The sequence below is a fragment of the Ochotona curzoniae genome, unplaced genomic scaffold, assembly GCF_017591425.1.
Source record: "Ochotona curzoniae isolate NIBS_2020 unplaced genomic scaffold, NIBS_Ocur_1.0 scaffold_2453, whole genome shotgun sequence".
Classification (NCBI taxonomy): domain Eukaryota; kingdom Metazoa; phylum Chordata; class Mammalia; order Lagomorpha; family Ochotonidae; genus Ochotona; species Ochotona curzoniae.
Window position 1 is genome coordinate 20,090,670 of NW_024467094.1, and position 22,529 is coordinate 20,113,198.

General features: G+C 39.3%; 1 protein-coding gene across 7 annotated transcripts in view; it reads left to right on the forward strand.

Annotated features, from left to right (window-relative positions):
* Positions 1–22,529, forward strand: part of BCAS3 (BCAS3 microtubule associated cell migration factor) — a 532,941-nt gene that overhangs the window by 109,306 nt on the left and 401,106 nt on the right. For all 7 annotated transcript variants that reach the window (XM_041000469.1, XM_041000472.1, XM_041000471.1 and 4 more), the window contains exons 8-10: positions 3,900–4,007; positions 10,812–10,888; positions 18,259–18,335. In XM_041000469.1, coding sequence (XP_040856403.1) covers positions 3,900–4,007; positions 10,812–10,888; positions 18,259–18,335 — 262 coding nt within the window. The remainder of the gene's footprint in view (positions 1–3,899; positions 4,008–10,811; positions 10,889–18,258; positions 18,336–22,529) is intronic.

Here is a 22,529-nt window from a genome sequence, read left to right on the forward strand (position 1 = left end):
AAGAAGTGTTTTAGAATCCCTCATTGATTCCTGCCAAACATTGTGCTGCATCAGACAAGCAGCTGTGGTAAAAACAAGACCATTTCTGAGCCGTGAACCACTCCTCATGCATCTCCTGGTAAAAACTCAGACATGAAAACACAACAACTTCAAAATTTTCCTAGAACAGTGTAAGGTCTAACATCTTGCCAGCTCATCACAGAAATGGAAACTAATGTAAAAAGACAGTGAATTCAACAGAAATGATTTTGAACACTGATCATGGGTTCCTAAAGAGCCCCTCTCAACCTCAAGAAGTGAGGTACACTGTTCTGGCACTAGAAGAAAAAGGCATAGGCAAGAGAGCAGTTGCTCCCTACCTTCTGGATCTGGTGGAAATCAGCATCCTCTTGTATGTCTGTGGAAAATGTGATGGTTTTGTACTTGGGGACAGTTGCCAGTGACTGCAAACAACCCTGGGGATGAGAGTGGAAAGCATGTTTCATAGCAGGTAGTATCGTGAAGAACAGGTTAGTCCTGGACACATCTAAGCATTTTAAGATGAAGCAGTTAATCTGTCATTCTCAGGTGTAGCCCACCAATCCTTCCCTTGTCCTTGCCAACAAACCAACTCTTTCCATCTTCCAGGTCTGTCTCTACTACAGTGCTGCCTCCCAAATAGGGTTCCACATGGGGCTATCTGCAGAGCTGAATGAGAAACTGCAGTGCGTTGCTTGGGGAACAATTCCTTACAGAAAGGTAAAACTTGGCCAAGCTCATCATAGGGACAGGCCTCTGATGATGGACTCTTGAGAGAAAGTTTATGATACTAGTCTTTGTGTTTAGACAGTCCATGGCCTGAGGTCATTTACCCAGCAGGTGTGTCCTCCTGCTGCTGATAGGACACTGGGAACCACAGAGACTAGATGGTACTTGCTACACTTTACCCTCAGCATGGCTGTACTTTCAGGTTTTCTCATCCGTTTGTAATTGCACTATAGGTTGGGGGAAGAAGCTGTTGCAGGGCCTCACTCTGTTTGCTGGCCTCTACACACCATATTAGTTCAGAGTGTGTGAGTTTGGATAGCTCTGCTCTCTGGATGATGTTAGTGGTTATGCTTATAGTCCTGTCCTTTGGGAAGAAGAGGCCATGGTAGGACTTCTCATCCATGTTCAACATATGTTCTGGTGTTGCTTCTTGCTGGGGTCTCTTCTGGTGACAGGGAGGAGATATTTTGAAGTCTGCTCATGTTTGGACTTGCACAGGAAGACCTGCCTACCCCTCTGCAGCTCCAGGATGGCCATCATGCTCAGGACGTTGGTACTGGGTGATTGGATTGCACAGCATAAGGGACAGGGTGATGACCATGGTTTTGTTGGTGGCATTGTTGATTAAGTAGTTCAAGGGGTTATGAGATTGAGGATGCTGAAGGCATTGATGACCAGGAACTGCAGTGTTCATGTCTCTGGAATATGCACTTCAAGTTAGTGCTACCTAGGAAAGTTGAGAGGTTCACTAGGATCTAGTAGGGGATCATAAAAATGATGATGTATAGTCCAGGATGTTCAGAAGCATGGGGTAGTGGACCCATGAATCTAATATCTACTTGGAGAATATGTTCTGAAGTTAGAAGTAGAGTGTGGCAGTGAGAAAACTGGCAAAAAACAGTGGCCAGTAGGATGCCACTGATAACGGGATTGAGTGGCAAGTACAGCTGTGCTTTGCTTCTCTTTCATGGTCACTGGGGATAAAGGACCCTCAAGAAGGGCTTCATGGTTTTGGCTTTTTGGCCACGTTATTGCCCATGTTCAGTGTATCTCATAGCAGGCACAGAACTGTCACTCATGTGCCTTTGTGTCTGTGCATTCATGCCTGCTCTTGCCATCCTGCACAAGCTGCTGTCCTAGTTTATTACTTTCTTGGAGTATTTTAATCAGTTCTCTCTGTCTTTGTTGAGCTTTTCATTTCCTAATTTCTTCATCTTTCCTTGTGGAAAGAAGATAGAATCTGATTATAATACCAATTTTTATTTCCCATGCTGTGCTGTGGTGGGTAAAGCTGCCTGCTGGCATCCCATATGAATAACAGTTTTATTTAGGCTACACCATATCTTTTTTATTTGTCATGATATAATTTTCTAAGTTCAGGGGTTCCCTCTCCCTCTACATCCCTCCCCACCTAAACTGTTTCAACCCACACCATAACAATAGTACATTCCTTCAAAACAGTCACAAGTTCATCATTATTCTATTTATGTGTCATGACATTGTCGGTATAGAAAATGGTAGAAAGTCCAGCATCCCATTGTCAAAATAACATTTAACTGTTTCATTGGGAGTCCATTCTTTACTCAGAAGTAGAGATGCATACTGGATTGCTTCCTTATTTCACTGTATACTTGCCTTCATTATACAGTTCCTCTAGATAAATATATACATGTTTACCTGTATATCTGTTGTATTTTGTATGAAGGTTGCTTGGGGTTTCTATTCTTTTCCATTGAATCTGACCTGGCTCAGGTACTTCCAGCAATTCCACGTGCTGATAGCTCCCAGCACCCAAGCCCTGAGGTTGAACTCAGAACCAGCTCTTTGATTCATTGATACTATGTATTGTTCTTTCGGTATCTATTTTATACCACTTTTGATCCAGCTTTCTATTGATGTGCCTGGGAAAGCAGGGAAAGATGACTCAAAATCTTGGGCTCCTGCCACCTGTGCAGGAGACCTGGAAGAAGCTCTGGGCTGTTGGCTTTGGCCTGGCCCAGCCCTGGCTGTTCTGGCAATTTGGGGAGTCGAGCAGTGCAATGAAAATACTCTATGTGTGGCTCTGCTTTTCGAATAAATAAATCTTAAAAAAAATACCAATTTTTGTCTTAGATTTAATTCAACTGATACATTTAATATTTTTAATGATACTGTTGTTCTTTTTTTCACTTTTTCCATTTCTTATTATATTTTTGACAATCTTTACATGGTTAATTAGGGTAAAAAGGTTCAAGGGCTATAGGAAAGTGGGTAAAACTGTTATTTCCATATTGTTTCCTTCATGTATCTGAGGTAAAGGGGGATATTAAGGGAGAAGCCCCACCCAGTCTCCCACCCACCCCAGGTCCCTGATGTGGGGCGTGCTCCGAGGTTCTTGCTCAGGTGGTTTTGATAGTTCAACAGTTATGAATTGCTGCTAATCTTGCCACTCCAAGCATGATGAGGTCGTTAGAGAATCTGATTGACATAGTCTATCTTAGAGTCTCCGTTTGCCAAGTTTTTTTACTGCCACCATATTGGTACTGTTATTCTTTTAAAAAACACAGATGACATTAGTATTCCAAGTCAGTGTTAGTGATCTCAATGAATCAGTGTACTAATTCTGTATGTATTGCAGTGTTGTCTGTGTGCACTTGTCTACTTGCAGTTTTGTATTACTGAGTTTTATACATTTACAGTCAGGTTTGCAGCAAGTAGTGACTGTTTTGTTTCTTCCTTGTAGTAATTGTTTCCTTGACTTATGGTAATAATGGACATTCTTTTCTATTTCTCAATTTTAGGGTTGTGGACCTTTAAATATTTTATAGTTATATAAAGTTATATAAAATATAATTGCAGTGAATATTATTAGTTTTGATAGTTTAATGTTTCTTATTTTGAGTAGTCTGTTAAATTTATCAGGTGCTTTATTCATCTCCTAATGTAATTATGATTTTTCTTCTGCATGGTGTTACCTAGTTGGGTGATGTTTTTCCCCTAAATTTGCGTTGCTAAGATAGGTTGATCGAAATACATCGTAAATATTTTTTTTCTAAAGAAAGTTTTAAACCAACTATAATACAAATAAGGGGTTTTTAATATTAGTTTAATAAGAACATATGGAGTATTGATTTCTCTCATTTTTAAAAGTAATGGCAATTTTCTTCTTTTAGCACAAGCCCACCATACTGCTGTGTGGATCTTTATTCTCTTCGTACTGGTGAGATGGTGAAGTCCATTCAGTTTAAAACACCCATTTATGATCTCCACTGCAATAAGCGGTAAGCATTGTGTTTGTTTGTTTGATTTTAATGAAAGGTAGCTTACCTACTTGACATCAAGAGCTCTACTCGTTTCATTTACTGGATTTACTTAGAAAGTAATTATAAGGGAATATCTTAAAGATTGTGCCCATGAAATAGCTCTAAGACATCAGTGTATATACTCTTGATCCATTAGAGAAATGTGAATTCTCTATAGTGAAATTTTTATTGCATAAATTATTTTGCTCTGGAAGCAGAGCTGGATCAGGGGAAAAAAAATGTATTCACGGATTGAAAGACACAATTAAAAGGCTGAAGATATGAGTCATGGGAGTCACAGAAGATATAAAACGTGACAATTTTAAAATGTAGTTAATGAAATATTAAGGGAAAATTTCCTTAGTCTAGAGAAAGAATTGGGAAACAACATCCAGACGGGCACAGAACTCTCAAGATTGACCAAAAGCAATCTTCACTATGACACATGATCACATGATCTTCAAGCTTTCTTCAATCAAACATAAAGAAAAGATCCTTAATTGTTCACATGGGAAAAAACAAATGCCAGTTAAACTCACAGGAGACCTCACAGGAAACTCTACAAGCCAGAAGAGAATGGCCTGCAAGTGAGCTCAGTTTTGGAGAGGGCTGAGCTAGGCCAGGCCACCACATACACTGTTGCATGCAAGAGCCACAATAAGTACTGACAGGTCTGGCTTTGCTGTACTGTCAACTGGTAACTGCCGGAGCTGATGCAAGTCCTATCAGACCAGGCTGCAGTACTGCCTGGAAAGTGCAAGACCTGGGGCTTGGGAGTGTGCCTTGTAGGGAAACTGTTCTAATGAACTATGGCTCCCACCAGTGAGCTAGGAGTGGGCCTAGCTGGACAGGCCATAGCACCCACAGCTTTAAGTGTGGGATGGATAGTAGGGTTGGTTAGGCTGAGCTAGGCTATTAAATGCATTGGTGTACACGAGAGCCAATTGGGGTGTGTGATGGACTGGACCAGTCTGCTGCAGGTACCAGCATGTTCAGGAACTGGGTCTGGGGGTGGGTCTGGTGGGGGTTAATGGAGTTGCTCTGACTAGGCTGCAGGTCTTTCTGATATGCATGAGGGTCAAGTGTGTGGTTGGCAGGGTTAGGCTGAACTGCATCATCCATTGTTCTCTTGACAGTGAAGAGGAATAGTGCCCACCCAAACCAAAGGCAAATGCGAAGAACATTCCAGTCAAATAACAACAGAAGACTAAATCAGTGAACAACCCATTGCTAAATGACAGAACCAAATTGCCACCTATTTGTATTAACTCTGAACGTAAACAGCTTAATCTTATCAATCAAACATAGATTAGGAGACTGGATTTAAAAACAAAACTCATCTATCTGTTGTCTACAGGAGACACATTTCACCAACAAAGATCAGCGGAAACTAAATCTCATGGATTTTGATTTTTTTTGTTAGTTTCATATCTTCAAAACATTTCTTTGTTTTTTTAGATGGATTTATTTTTATTACAAAGTCAGATAGACAGAGAGGAGGAGAGACAGGGAGGAAGATCTTCTGTCCGATGATTCACTCCCCAAGTGACCGCAACGGCCGGTGCAGTGCCGATCCGAAGCCAGGAACCAGGAACCTCTTCCTGGTCTCCCACGCAGGTGCAGGGTCCCAAGGCTTTGGGCTGTCCTCAACTGCTTTCCCAGACCACAAGCAGGGAGCTGGATGGGAAGTGGAGCTGCCAGGATTAGAACCAGCTCCCACATGGGATCCTGGTACGCTCAAGGCGAAGACTTTAGCTGCTAGGCCACAGCGCCTGGTCCTTTAAAACACTTTCTTCTGATTAAATTCTTCACTGAATCATAGATCAAGCGGTAACATCATTTTCTTCAAGAAGGTTCTTGATTTTTTTTTCATTTCTTCAGGGACACATTAATCATTCTGTAGCATTATTTAATTTCTTGGCGTTGTAAATTTCTGTTTTTCTTCCTGTTGTTGATTTTGTATTGTGGCTTTTCATCTAAGGGGGTGTGTAGTAACTGTGTAATAGAGACTGTCATATCCAGATTGAGGATACAGCACAGTGGGCATCTCTACTTTCAGATAAAAGATGGATTCCCAGTGAAACTGTTTACTATATACTATATCTTCACAATATGATGCTGGACTTTCTGCCGTTGTCCATGCCCACAATGATGGACATATGACTCTTTAAGAACATCTATACTATAGTAATGATATAGGGGAACTCAGTAAGGGTGGAGGGAATTGGGGTTGGGATAAGGGAAATCCCAGGGTCTGTGGAACTGTATCATAATATGATAATAATAAAAAGAAATAAAATTTAAAAAAATGTTCAGTGTAAATTTTGAAAAAACATGTTTGTAAATGAAATGCCTTAATGTATTTATGTTCCATAATGCTTCATAATGGAACTAAAACAGGGCCCAGATTTCTTTCCCCCCCTTTAATTTTATTTCATTGGTGCTGACATGGTGTGTGGCAGATAAAGCTACCATGTGTGAACCTGGCATTTCGTGTTGGTTCTGGTTTGAGTCCTGGGCTGTTGCCCTCTGATCCAGTTACCTGCTAATGCAACTGGAAAAGCAGAAGTTGTGGACTCCTGTGCTCACATGAGAGACCCAGAAGGTTGGGTTCCTGTTTTTTTCCTGGCCCAGCCCTTGCTATTGTGGCAGTTTAGGGAGTGAATCACAGATCTGTGTGTGTCTTTCTTTCCCTGTTGAATAAATTCAAATGAAACAAATATTTGATTTTATTTTGAAGAATTGCTTTGGAGATTCATATAAATGCAAACATGAGAACATATATTCTCATATTAATAATGGAAAGAGTTGTTCAAGTACAAAATTACAAAAATCACAAAATAAGAAATTCTCAATATATTGCTGGAATGTTATAATTAACCTTGAAACATTGGCTAAAATGACACAATATTGTAGAATAGTTAGATTCTGAAGATAATATATATATATGAATATATATCTGTCAAGCAACTTTGTGTAGTTAGAAACTAGATTACATAGCATAAATAGCAAAAAGAAGCTAAAACACATTTCACAAGGAAGACTACAGGGATAATTTTATTTCATAGTTTCTTGGCAGAAACTATGTGCAGAAATATGGCACCAATTAAAAACAAAAAGTGTTTAAAATAAAATGATTATTCAGTTTGAGTAAATTAGCATGATTATTTTGTATCATTCAAGAACTAATACCAAATTACTTATGTGTTCCTTGATTGAGAGCTTAGTCAACAAGAGTTTCTTGTTACTTACTGGTAACTATAGCTATATTTATCACTTGTTCATCATTCCCAAAGAGAATACTAATCAATAAAAGTAGCATGTAAAATCACCTGTAGCTCACGCTTAGTTCATATGCTAGAGTGAATAATATAATTTGAACATTTTTTTTAAAAAAGGTTTATTTATTTTTATTAGAAAGGCAGATACACAGTGATAAGGAGAAACAGAGAAAGATCTTCTGTCTGCTGATTCACTCCCCAAGTGGCCACAGTGGCCAGAGATAAGCCAATTCGAAGCTAGGAGCCAGGAATTTCTGGGTCTCCCACGCAGGTGCAGGGTCCCAAGGCTTTAGACTGTCTTCCACTGTTTTTCCAGGCCATAAGCAGGGAGCTAGAAGGGAAGTAGAGCAGCCAGGATACAAACTGAGGCCTCTATGGGATCTTGGCAGATGCAAGGTGAGGGTTTTAGCCACTAGGCTATCACGTGTGCCCTTATAATTTGAACTTTTTCCCTAGTTCATTCATGAGCCTATTCCAAGGTAATGTGGCTGAAGCTTAGGGTACGTGAAAGGGCAGTCTGTTGCGGATTTATTGGTGCAGACAGGACAATAATGACTTATTCTGTGAACAAGTCATAGAAGACAGAGGGTCGGTAAGCCATTAGAACTGTAGTTGATGAAAGCACTAATGAGTCAGAAAGGTGTTGCAAATTGAGCAGGGAAATGATGTGGCCTTAAAACCTTTGCTGGTGGTGTGGCAGATAGTTTTAAGGAGAATGTTTTTCCAAGTGAGTTAATACAATAAAAGAAAGGTATAGAGAACGCAAGGGCAACATTGACTCCAAGATTGATTGCTCCTTCATCCTAATTGTTGACACTATTTCCAGGTAGTACTGGTCTTACCATTGTGTTTTTCTTTATCATATGAGTGGGAGGGTACATATATTTTTTTGAGGATTATTTTTATTTGAAAGGCCGATTTCACAGAGAGAGACGATATCTTCCATCTAAAAAAGAGATATCTTCCATCGATTAAAGCACTCCCCAAATGGCTGCATTGGCCACAGCTAAGCTGATCTGAAGCTGGTAGCTAGAACTTCTTGGTCTTCCACATAAGTGCAGGGTCCAGTGACTTGGGCCATCTTCCGATGCTTTCCTAGGCTATAAGCAGGGAGCTGGATGAAAACTGGAGCAGCTGGGAAACAAATTGGTGGGATGCTGGCGCAGAAGGTGGAGGATTAGCTTGCTGTGCAACCATGCTAGGCCTAAGGGTACAGATAATTTGAATTTTTAATTCACAACTTGAAGAATGTGAGTAACTATATCTCTTCATTTGGAAATTTATTCCTATGGAACCTCATCTGTAACCAGACCTAATTTACATGAGAAAGCTCCATGCTGATGCAGTAAAGCACGGAGGTAAGAGAGAATATATATAGAGAATGTCAGTAATTTACTAATTTCAATAGAAATTCAAGCAAAGTGATTGTGGTAGATTTTTAGTAGTATAAGGTTCTTTCCTACTGTTTAGTCCAACCAGAACTTAGTTTTCCCCACCTTGAGTATGGACTGGACATAAAGTAGAAATGCTCAGCAACTCAGATACACAAAGCCATAAAAACAAAGCTACTTTCTCTTTGGCATTAAGTTGTAGTCTAAGAAAGTGAGTATAATTTCAAAAGAAAAGGTTTTAATGATTGTATAGTGCAACCCAGAAGACCCCGTTTCAACTGAAATGGGGAAGAGAAAAGTAAAAGAAAATCACCAAACACATTTTGGATGTATTGAATGAAAAATTAAATGGAGAACTATGATTGCAAGTCAGAACAGTAGAAATTATACAGTTTGAAAAGATCAGACTAGAAAATTAATAAAAAGAAAGTGATCAGAGTGCTACCTGTCTGTTGGATAGTATCAGAAGACTCAAGAAGAATAATTTCTTCAATTATTTGAAGAAATAATCAGTGAGTTTCCAAGTTCATGACTGAGAAACACTGTGGAGGACAAATAAATATCAAAACTCCCTAAAACACCCTAGTCTGTTAGGTGAAAATTAAAGGTTAAGAGGAATGCTTGATGGCATGTGGAGAAGAGAAGTTCATTTTGTGTAGGGGAATAGTAATTTAAAGTACTCTGGAGTTTGGAGCACACCAAAGACTCAAAATCTGAGTAATGAGCTCACTAAAGTGAATGCCCCCTTATATAAACAAAAGCAAAAACTGTAAGTTAGGACAGACATTCCCTAAACTTAAATAACATGTGCCATGCCATTTGTTTGGTTCTATTTACTCTTAATGATGGGGTGTATGCTTTCTTTTTTTTTTCCTGCTTTATTTTCAGATATTTTGTGTCTAAAGTAGCTTATAAAGGAACAGTACAAACCTATTTATGAATCTGACATTACTACTTCTATAATGATACATTAAGTGAGTCTTTAAATGAAGTATCATATAGGGGAAATGCATTTGGTCTCTGTTTTAATAAGAAAATGGAAAGGGCGCTTGTTGATGTTTCTAATCTTCTTTTATAAGGGTAATACTACTAAAAGATACGTAAACACATATAGAAAATTGTTATTTAGTAATCTGGTTAGCAAATAAAGAAAAAAATTTTGAAACATTTTTGGTTTTGAATTTTATGCTACAATTCCATATTGTCTGGGCTTCTCCCCCTCAACTCTCACCCCCTGAGAAAAAATTTTTTGTGGATTTACCCAAAATAGAGAAAAAAAAACATTAGGGCAAAATAATATCCATACATTAAAATTGTTACTCATTAGGATAGTATAGATACATTGGAATTGCTAGTCATTAGCAAAGAAAATTTTTGCATTTATTGAATGAACAAAATGATTAGAGCATACCTACTGTAAGTACATATGTCTTTCTCCCATCCATTATTAGCATCTGGTGTGGAGTATAGTATGGTAATTATTTAGTAAAAATCAAAACTTGTTACTTGTTTTTTTTCAATTAACATTAATACCCTCTGAGTGTAAGTATATTATAAGGGCATAGTTTTCTAAATGATTTTAGTGGTTGCTTATAGATCTTTGCATTTGCAAAAGTACTGTTTGTGTAAATTATTATAACTTTTCATATATTGAGTCAATAAGAAATGAATCATTTATATGGAATTCCTGTTTCTCTTAGATTGCTTTGATCTGTTTTGGAATATTCAGTGAACATTTGTATATGACAATGTAAATTCATTTTGTATTTCATTTCATGACTTTGAGCATCACTGAAAAAATACTTCTGAGCATGGAGTTTATGTTTATTGATCCATTTCTATTATGAATGTGTTCAATCTATGAAGAAAGAAAAATACAACTTTAAAATTGTGAAGTGGGAACTACTTGTTTTGTTTTTCTTTTAGTCATCTCTATTTTGTTTATATAAAGGATTGCATTGTTTTGTTTTTATATTTTGAGAGGCAGATATTTCTAGCATAAATATTATGAGAGGTGTTTATCTGTAAATGTAGGTGATTTAACTTACATGTCTGAATTCACAGATAATCATATTTACTTTTTTCTTTTTTACTCTTTCCTATGATTTTAGGATCCTTGTCGTAGTCTTGCAGGAGAAAATTGCTGCCTTTGATAGCTGCACTTTCACAAAAAAATTTTTTGTTACAAGTATGTACCAAATTGCTTTATTTCCTGTCATGTTCATTTGGGTTTATGCTACATAAATGTTACAGTCAGTAAACTATTTGTTATTATGACATCAGCATTTCATGGGTTTTCATTAATCATGAATTTTATGATTCTCTCGGTGAATTCTTTATGATTCTCATTTGTTTGTATGATTTTATGATATGCATTTTCAATTTTTCGCTCCATTTCGTTGGTATTACTGAACAGTCTTTGTTTTGCATTGTTGTAGTTGTTATTTTAGTATTTAAAGTTATCTTGCTTCCTTAAATGACTGTTAAATTAGGAAAATATTCAAATATAGTGTACTTGATGCAAAATAGATTTGATGATATAACCCCTCTTTAAACATTAAAATCTGCTAGACTGTAAGTTGAAAATGGTATCACATTTCTCAGTTGTGTCACTTTTGTTTTATAATACATGAGAAGTTATAAAGTCAGTTGTAGTAGTATTCAAAGAGAGTTTAACAAGTAGATATTTATCTTGTAGAGACTATGTATATTTTTTGTGGATTATTGAAAATATGCATTCTAGTGATAACTTCAGGAGTTTAAAAATATGTTTGTTTCATTATAGAGGGAACATTTAAAGTATTTAGATTTGTATATTAGCTCTGTAGGAATATTTGAAGTAGATAACCTTTTAAATGCTCTATTTTATTTATAGAACAGTACCTTTTAAAGCCTGGACTATTATAATAGCTTTTATTTATTTTCTTTATGATAACTTTTAAATTAAATGATATAGATAATAGCTTCTGTTTTATGTATTAGTTTGTATACTTGAGTATGATTTGTTGATACTATAAGTCATTAATATCTATTATTTTACCAATTTACTTTAGAAAAGTTATATATTTTTAGTAGAAAAAATAATACAGTTTCCTCATGTATTTACCATTCAGTTTTAATACCTATCAAGGCATGAACAGTGCTGTGTTTTGATGTTTTTAATTTCAGTTTTGTTTATTTCAAATAAATTCTTTTCTCTTGTGGCATCATTCCCCCTCCCCTCCAAAATTTAGGCAATCCACTATGGGACATAAGCACCCCAACAGGCATCTTCACTATCAGGCCACATGTTGATCCCAGATAAAATTTTATAAGACACAAAACAGAAATTTTAAAATTATTCCATTATTAGTATAAAATTATCTTATCGTTTTGCTGTTTTAGGTTCTAAATGCCTCTTCTCCCTATTCCTGCACTATCTCTCGTGTACCTGAAATAAACACCTTATGGACCCCTCCCCCCCATAAAAAGATATAAGCAGTCCTCCCAATTATTCCTTACCCAGTTATTTTGAGGCATGTATCAGGCATTGAATGATTTAGATTGTTATGTATTTTTAATTCTATTTGCTGTGGATCTCTTAGAATGTGAAGTGTTTTTTTTATAAAGATTTATTTTATTTTTATTGGAAAGTCAGACATCGAGAGGAGAGACAGAGAGGAAGATCTTACGTCCGATGACTCACTCCCCAAGTGAGCGCAATGGCCTGTGCTATGCTAACCCGAATCCAGGAATCAGGGACTTCTTCCAGGTCTCCCACACGGGTGCAGAGTCCCAAGGCTTTGGGCTGTCCTTGACTACCTTCCCAGGCTACAAGCAGGGAGCTGGATGGGAAGTGTAGCTGCCGGGATCAGAACCGGTGCCCATATGGGATCCTGGCGTGCTCAAGGTGAGGACTCTAGCCGCTATGCCATGCTGCCGGACCCAAGAATCTGAAGTGTTTATTACTGATTAGGTGGAGTAGTAAATGAAAAGTACAACTTTTTGCAAAGGAAATGAACTCAATAAACTTTGCAGTTAATAACTTTTTTTTTTAAGATTTATTTTTTATTGGAAAGTTAAATTTACAGAGAGAAAGAGAGGCGAAGATCTTCCATTTGGTTGTTCGCTCCCCAAGTGGCTGCAGCGGCTGGAGCTGAGCCAAGCTGAAGCTTAGAGCCAGGAACTTCTTTCAGGTCTCCTACTTGGGTGCAGCGTCCCAAGGCTTTGAGCTGTCTTCTACTTCTTTCCTAGGTCACAGTTAAGGAGCTGGAAGGGAAATGGTGGAGCTGGGAGATGAACTGGTGCTCATATGGGATCCTGGTGCATGCAATGCAAGGCCTTTAACCACTAGGCTATCGTGCTTTTTAAGGGCAGATTTACTTAAAATCTATAATGTTCTTTATTTTGAGTCTGGCTGTTGTTTTTGTAAGTGTATGCCGTCTTGATTTGGGTACTTTATATCTTACATTGAAAAATATGAAATTTTATGTATCTGATTTTAGATTAATATGATGGTATTTAGCAAATATTTGAAGGATTTTAGTTGGTCTCTTCAATTACTTTCTATTCTACTTTGAGGAAAAAATTTAGTGGGACTCAGTTTTGAAAATTAAGGAATAAAGGTGCCATTTCATAACTTGAAAGAAGTACATTTTTTCTCCTCTCTGCATCTTTCCCTCTTACTATTTTTCTGCTACTCAGACTAAAGCATTTGGCAGGCTGAAACTTTAATGTGTCATTGTATAGGTGATACGCATTTCTCTGAATTAGACCTTATTACACAGATCTCAATGGATTTGCTTGTTAGAATACTATGATCCAAGACATTGTGATTAGAAGACAGGATTTCTGTTGGCACAGAGAATACTGAGATAACATTTGTGGAATTTTACTTGCCGGACCATATGGTTTTCTTCATTGTTTGGTACCTGATTTTTAAAAGGTAGAATCAGGGCCTGGCACAATAGCCTATTGGCTAAAGTCCTTCCCCTGCACTCCAGGGATCCCATTGAGGCACTGGTTCTAATCCCAGCAGCCCTGCTTCCCATCCAGCTCCCTGCTTGTGGCCTGGGAAAGCAGTCAAGGACGGCCCAAAGCCTTGGACCCCTGTACCCATGTGTGAGACCTGGAAGAAGCTCCGGGCTGGCTTCAGATCAGCTAAGGTCCAGCCTTTGCGGCCACTTGGGGAGTGAATCAACGGACAGAAGATCTTCCTCTCTGTCTCTCCTCTCTGTATATCTGACTTTGCAATAAAAACAAAATAAATCTTAAAAAAGAAAAAAAGATGTAGAATCAGACCCTAAGTTGAATGACAAGATCTTTTAATTAGAGTGTTGTGTTGATCATGCAAACATTTATCTTTGTAGGACTCTTGTGTAAGAAAGTCTTATTTGAGCAGGTTATTCATAATAAACAATGAAGGGACTGTGAAGTAAATGAAGGTAGCTCTGTACATCAGAACAAACATAATGGGAACTTATATCAGTGAGTGGAGGGAACAGTCAAAAGAACTGATAGAGAGCTGGTAATGGATCACATCCAATATGATGAGAAAGGAGACACCTTTGTAGTTGTATATAAAAGTAGCTTTGAGCAGTTGTCTGATGTGGAAATCTAAAACCCAGGTATGATTAGGAGCACAAAAGATAAGGACTGATGGATGTCATTACCAGTCATTGTCAGTGGCCGTAAATTGAAAGTTAGATATGAAGTCTCCAGAGAGTCCAAAGAAGTGTTCAGTACACATTTTAAAACCCATTAAAGAACTGTGGTTACTTTGAAGGGAAAAAATTACTCTTAGGAATCTTAATGTAGTGTATCACTACTTAGTATAGTATATATATGTGTGTGTGTATAAATGTGTATATATAGTGTATGTATATATACATATACACGTATATTAATGATGGACTACCAGTGTAGCTACTAGAAATAAATTTAAAGTGACTTGACTATGCAAGATCTTTTTTAAAATAAGAAATGAAATCTTTATATTTTATCGTAAGACACAAATTTGTGTTCAGTGAAATACTTGTAACTTTTTCATCCCTTGAGTCATGGGATAACATCACTCTGAAACTCATGGTGTATTGGGCCAGGCTGAAGGCAGGAAAATCATCAGTGTTTTCCATGTGGGTGGCAGGGGCCCAGATCCTTAGACATCTTCCTCTGCTCTCTGGGGCGTTGGCAGGGTTCTGTGTTGAAAGTGAAGAGTTTGCTACTCAATCTGGTGCTCAGAGGGATGCCCGCATCACAGGTGGTGGCCTGATTGTGTGGCTCTTTAGTGTTTGTGAGGATAGTATTTGTGACACAGATGTTGTAATGACCAAATGCTACTCATAAATGTGTTCTGAATTTAGGAAAGAATATACAGGTAAGGAAATTTGAAAATGGCTATAAAATAGATAACTCTGTTTATCCAGGTGAGAGAGTTTCCTTGTGTGCAGTATGGTTTTGCATTTATTTAGTATCTGGTATTTATCATGTATTATTCAAGGAAATGGAGATGCAGCAGTGGTGAACAAAATAAACAACAACTGGTGATTTTGCATATTGTAAATCAGTTTCAGAAAGTTAGAAAATAATGAACAATACATGTTCATCATTGCTCAGTGTATTGTTACTAGCTGAAATTGGGAGCTAGAAGGGTGAAACTGAGTGCCTGACATAAATACATAGGACCATGTTTTCTTCCAGTGTATTTCTTTTGTGGTACACTTAGATAGTTTACCTGCTAGCTCTGTGTTTAGGTACTTCCCTTTAATGTTAGCCAGCATGACATCGTGATTTCCTTTTAAATATGCAGGCAGTTTTTTTTCTTTATTTTTTTACAATCTTTACATAGTTAATTGGGCACAAAGGTTCAAGGGCTACAGGAAAGTGAGTAAGACTTATTTCTACATTTTTTTCCCTGTATCTGGGATAAAAGGGGAGATAAAGGGAGAAGCCCCACCCAGTCTCCCACCCATCCCAGGTTCCTGATGTGCGGCATGCTCCGAGGCTCTTGCTCAGGCGGTTTTGATAGTTCAACAGTTATGAATTGCTGCCAGTCTCGCCATTCCAAGCACGATGAGGTCCCTGAAGAATACACTGGTTGACATAGTCTACCTTAGAGTCTCCATTTGCCCAATTTTTCACTGCCAACAACATATGGCTGGGGTAGTTGACTGATTTGTTCTGTCCTCTATTGTGGTGCCAGGTATCCTCTGCAGGTTCTGATGGACTGCCATATCCTCCGTGTGCACCTGGTTATACTCTACACTGCTCTGTCTGAGCCTCTTAGGAGGCTCAGCTCTGGCACTTGCACTGCGTGGCAGACCATGGAACCTGTACTTCTCTTCATGGTTAGGGTTCTGAGTCCGGCAGTTTGATTGGGGAGATTAAAAAAAAAAACTTTGTATGAGATGATCCCAGACCAAATTCTTGTGTGTGCTTGGCAAATACAGGGCCTGGTACAGTCCATTGCCCTATTCAGCAGGTGGTTGCAATTGCTGGGACAGTTCTGTTTCCAGCCCTGTCTTCCACTGGAACCAATGGGTGTTGCAGTCCAGCCTGATTCTGCCCAGCACACACTGGGCCCTCACATAAACCAGTGTGACCTGCAGCCTAGTCGGGGCGACCCACAATAACCTCCACCAGGCCTGCCCCCTATCCTGGTTCCTGTGCTTGCCATTATGTGCAGCAGATTAGTACAGTCTGTTGCATGTCCCATTCAGCTCTCATACATGTCAATGGGCATTGAAGCCTAGTGCAAACTAACCAGCCCTACTATCCAGCCCGCACACATGTGCTGGGGGGTGCCATTCTGTCCAGCCAGGTCTGCCCCAGTCCTGGTTTTCATGCCCTCTAGTGGGAGTGGTAACCCAACAGGGAGGAACCCACTATTTCCCTTCTAGGCCACTCCCACTCCCAGACTATGCACTCTCCAGGTGGTTCTGGAGTTTAACCTGACAGAATTAGCCCCCAGTGCCAGCATCTGACATCTGATTTTGCAGCTAAGCCCAACCAACTCTCATCCACTCTAATTTATGCTTGCACCAGGAGGAACAGTCAGCCCAGCCTGGCTTTTCCCTGACTTAGCTCACATGAGGCCCACAGGCGTTGTAGCCTTGCCTGGTCTGGTCTGTCCCCGTCCCAGCTCACGCTCTCCATTGGCAGTGGTTGTCCAGCAGGGGAGCCCTTCACATTTCTGCTGCAGGCTCTCCCCACTCCCTCCCTGGTTTTCATATGTGCTGTTTGGGTGCTGTGGCCACATCTGGTACAGGTTACCTCACCTTGGCATTCCATAAAGTGCACTGGTTTGGGTCGCAACCATACCTGGCCTGACCCACACGCTGTTCTGGTGCTCAGATTTGCCAGTGGGTGATGTGAACTGGTTCAGCTTGCTCTGCCCCCGACCCATGCCACATGTATGCCAGTGGGTATCTTTCCTTTGCCTGTTCTGGGCTGTTCCCTATTGTGCTTTTTGTGGCAAGCTGTTTCTAAAAAGAAAACTGGTACTATGAAAAAAACTGCGTGGGGCCTGCGTGGTGGCCTAGCCTCTAAAGTCTTCACCTTGAATGCGCCTGGATCCCATATAGGATCTAATCCACTTCCCATCCAGCTCCTTACTTGTGGCCTGGGAAAGCAGTCGAGAACGGCTCAAAGCCTTGGGACCCTGCACCATGTAGGAGACCTGGAGGAAGTTCCTGGCTCCTGGCCTCAGATTGGTGCAGTACCAGCCATTGCATTCACCTGGGAATGAATCATTGGAAGGAAAATCTTCCTGTCTGTCTCTCCTCCTGTCAGTATATCCGCTTTTCCAAAAAGAAAGAAAGAAACAAACAAAAAACCCAAAAACAACAACAAAACAAAACCCAAACTGTTAATTTCAAAGCTGGTTGCTTTGGGATCAACACTTTGGTGTGGCTGCCTATTAATCCACTGCTTTTGAAAGCTCCAAAGCATTATCAGAGTACCTATTTTAGTCCTGGCTTCTCTGCTTCCAGTGTAGTTCTCTGTTAATGCTCTTGGAAAGGCAGCACAGATGGTCCAAGTAACTGTGCCCGTGTTACGATTATGGAGACCCCGATGATGGAGTTCTGGCATACATCTAGCTGTTGATGTCACTGGAGAGTAAACCAGCAGATGGCGGATAGCTCTATTTCTCTTTCTGTTTCTCTTCCTTTCAAGCAAGTAAAAACACAAGTTTTTTTTTTTTTTTAACTTTTTAATTCCCCTTTGAAGAACTCTTCTATGTCTGATTGGTTTATTCATCCTTTGCACTTAATCCTTTAACCTGTTGTTCAGGGACAACTTAACAAAATGCCAGGTAAAGTTGTATAAAATGCCAAATTTCACAAATTCATCCAAGATTTGTTTAATTTGGAACAGAGTCAACATAAAAATGAAATTAAGTAGATGAGAAAAAAACCCATGTAATCTACCTATTATAAAAATGATTAATTAAAGAAACTTCATGCTTTTGGAAAAAAAATGCATTGATTTGATTTTTGTGCTTTTCTGAAATCATCATGTGATATACCAATAGAAAAGTTATGAAGAAATTTCTCAATATTGCCGTTTGACATTTTTTAGGTTGTTACCCTTGCCCAGGGCCGAATGTGAATCCTATTGCTCTTGGGAGCCGCTGGCTTGCTTATGCAGAAAACAAGGTAAAATGTGGTCCATGTTTTGCTTATTTTTTGCTGGAGTAAATGCTGAAGGGTTTTTCCTAATAAATTTACAAATTATTTTGGTGATTATTACGAATGATATTTTTTTTACTTGTTGGTTGGCTTTCACTTGATTTTAATTTTTCAATCAATTAATGGACTCATTTTTAAGAGTTCTTATATATCAATTGTGTAGATCTTAATTTTCTGAAGTTAGTTTCTTATAGGGAAAATTACTTACTAATGTTATTAAAATGTTGACATTTCCATCATAGAGATAAAACATCAGGCTCTGTGAAGATAAAAAGTTCTCTCTTCATTGGTGGTCTAAAAGGGGCATAGTAGGATTTAATTCATTGTGTGTGTCAGCCAGTATGTCTTAGCAAAGGACTTAGCTGTTTTTAAATGATTAATTCACATATATGCATGATTTGATGGATTTTGTATTTATGTTATGTAGTAAGTGAAAACATAATTTATATTAAGGGTTTGATTGATGTACAGTTTTATACAAAAGATACATTTTAAAAAGTGCAATGCTTTTCAAACTTCTTGGAGAAGATGTGTGTGACTGAATGATGACAACTTAAAAATATTATAGACTTTGAAGAATAGTAATTTTGGTATCATTTTCCTGAGTGCATAGTTGTATGTTGGCAATGTGAAATAATACAAGTACTTCTTGATGGAATCAGGAGTTGGTAAGCACAGTGAATGTTTGATGAAGTCACAGGGCTAGTAAATCTCTATTTGGAATGTGCAAAATCAAGAACTAATAACAGATTATTTTTAAGAGATTTTATTTATTTTTATTGGAAAGTCAGTTATACAGAGAAGAGTAGAGACAGTTGATTTCATCCAATGATTCACTCCCCAGTGGCCACAATGGCTGGAGCTGCACCAATCTGAAGCCAGGAGCCTCGAGTCTCTTTCAGGTCTCCCACATGGGTGCAGGGTCATTAGGCTTTGGGCCTTCCTTGACTGCCTTCCCAAGCCACAAGCAGAGAGCTGGATAGGAACTGGGGCTGCCATGACACAAACCAGTGTACGTATGGGATCCCAGGCATGTGCAAGGTGAGGACTCTTGCCACTAGGCTATTGTGCCAGGCCCAACACATTATTTTTTAAAATAAATTCCTCAATTTTGTACCCAGTATTTTATCTGAAACAATTCAATACTTTTATGTTTCTTATTGAATGTTCCTGTTTGTTGTCTTGATTTTGTAGTCATTTTATAAATAGTCTTTTTCTAATTATTCTTTTCAAACAAGACAGGAGGCGTACAGTTAAATGTGGTGACATAGTATCTGTTCCTGCTTATATTCATATTGCTTTTCTCTTGTGTGCTTCCAAGAAGATGTGTGAATTGTCACATGGCTTTTGTAAAACTATTTTCAGATGCAGGCAGCTGTTTGGTTGGGGTCAGTGAGGCCATGTTTTTGCTGGGAAGCCTGCTTGTGTACCTGCTTGTGTACCACTTGTCTTGCCTTTAAAGAGTAGGACAGTTATATCTGCTGTTGTATGAAGAGACCAGGCAGTGTGGCGACAGCCACAAGGAGTTTCCCAGTGAAATGCTGGTTCTATCATCTAGAAATATTTCTGCAGAAGTTTCTTTGCATAGTTTTTCTAATACTTATTATAAGTATTAGAGCTAATACTTATTATAAGTCTGTTTTGTTTTTGAACTGAGTGTATAATTTTAGAATTGAATTAAATATGAAATGCCATTTGTAGAATTTTCTGCAGTGGCATACGGTGATCTGGTCTAGGATTAGGAGTACATTTTGTTGTATTGTCTTTGTTTAAACATAGAATAGTCCATAATATTTTGCATTATTGGTACTTATAAAGAATATAATTCTTTTTGTTCATTCAAGTTTAGAAGTTACAATGATTTTAATTTTTTATTTGTTTGATAAATTTTATGAGCAACAACATTCTGCTTTTTTCCTTCTTTACATTTATCTGTTGATACAGACTCATCAGTTTTATTTTTCACTCATTTATTCTTTATTGCTATCTTTAATTATTCTGGTTTTCAAAATATCTTGAAGGCAAGCAATAGAAGCCCCTCACCGCTGGTTCTTGTGACCTTGTAGAATACCCTAATCATCTAAAAAAAAAAAAAGGGCCTCACACAGTAGCCAAGTGGCTAAAGTCCTCACCTTGTGTGCACCAGTATCTCGGCTGTTCCACTTCCCTTCCAGCTCACTGCTTATGGCCTAGGAAAGCAGTCAAGGATGGCCCAAGAGCTTGGGATCCTGCACCCATATGCTCTAGTCATTGAAGCCCCCTGGGGAGTGAAGCAGCAGATGAAAGAGCTTTCTTCCTCTGTTTCTCCTCCCTATAAATCTGCCTTTCCAATAAGAATAAATAAATCTTTAAAAAACAACAACGAAATCTGAAAAACCTGTTTCTTTACTTGCTGGCATGAGAAAATGTCTAGATTCATATATCTTTACCTTTACCCTTGCCTTAACGTTTTCTGGCATTCCTACTGGTACTTTTTAGTGAACAGTGGTATTAGGGAGTAATCTTAGTCTGATAGGTATACTCTTTTAACCAGGGGTATATAGATTCTTGTTTCTAGACCGTCAGTGGAAGAGCTGGGAGATGCAGGTGCACAAACGTACATATTCATACACAACATGTGGCACATATACATGTATGTTCCCTTGTATGCCTACATATAATGCAATACATAGTTAAAAATTATGCATTCCGTGTTCATGGGTTTGTTTTCTTGCATAACAGGCCCTGGCATCTGCTCATGAATTCATTTGTTTAATTTTGCCACATATTAAAAACAAAAAGCGGGCCCGGCGGCGTGGCCTACAGCTAAAGTCCTCACCTTGAACACGCCAGGATCCCATATGGGCGCCAGTTCTAATCCCGGCAGCTCCACTTCCATCCAGCTCCCTGCTTGTGGCCCGGGAAAGCAGTCGAGGATGGCCCAATGCCTTGGGACCCTGCACCCATGTGGGATACTTGGAAGAAGTTCCTGGATCCTGGCTTCGGATCGGAATAGCATCGGCCGTTGCGCTCACTTGGGGAGTGAATCATCGGACGGAAGATCTCCCTTTCTGTCTCTCCTCCTCTCTGTACATCTGACTTTCCAATAAATAAATAAATAAAAAAACAAACAAACAAAAACCAGAAAGCAAACCATGGAATTGCTTGTCAGGTTTTTGTTGTTGCTGTTTTTGCTCTCATGTCACATTATCAATGCTTTTTTAAAAAAGATTTATTTATTTTTATTGGAAAGTTAGACAACTTGAACAAGTTAGACAACCGGGAACTGCAGCCTAGTGGGAGCGATCCCCAATAACCCCCACCTGGCCCGCCCCTGTCCTGATTTGCCAGCATGTGTAGCAGCCTAGTTCAGTCTGCCCCATATCCCATTGGGCTCTCGTAAGTGTCGAAGGGTATTGGAGCTTAGTTCCATCCAACAGCTCAACTGTCCAGCCCTCACGGATATTGTTGAGTGCTTCTCTGTCTAGCTAACCCAGCCCCTGTCTTAGTTGTTATTGTGCTCTCCCATGGGAGTGTTGACCCAAGAAGGGGGAGCCCACTATTTCCCTCCCAGGTCACTCTCACTCTCGGTTGTGCTCTGTCCAGGTGGCCCTGTGGTTGGACTTGACAGTAATGGTCCCTAGTGCCAGCTTCTGCTGTGGCTAAGCCTGGACAGCTCGCACCCCCTCCCGTTTTGTTAACACTAGTAGGAATAGTCCGCCCGTCCTGGCTCTTCCCTGATCTGGTCCATATGAGGTACACAGGTGCTGCAGCCCTACCTAGTCTGGTCCCAGCTCATGCTCTCCAGTGGGAGTAGCTGTCCAGCATGGGAACCACCCCTTATTTCCATGTTGGCTCTGCGCCCCCTTCCTGATTCTCACGTGTGTTGGTTGGGTGCTGTGGTCTCATCTGGCACAGGCATCCTCACTTTGGTATTCTGTGTTGTATCCTGCTTTTGTTGTGACCGAACCTGGCTCGACCCACACTCTGCTCTGGCATTCGGATTTACCAGTGGACAATGCAAGCTGACTCAGCCTGATCCGTCCCCAACCCATGCCAAATGTATGCCAGTGGTGCACTTTTTCTGGCTGTTTCCTTCCGTGCTTCTTGCATTTATTTGAAGGATCCGTGTCCTGTCAGAGGAATTGCTCAGACTCCTCCCTCAGAACCTCTCGTGGTGCC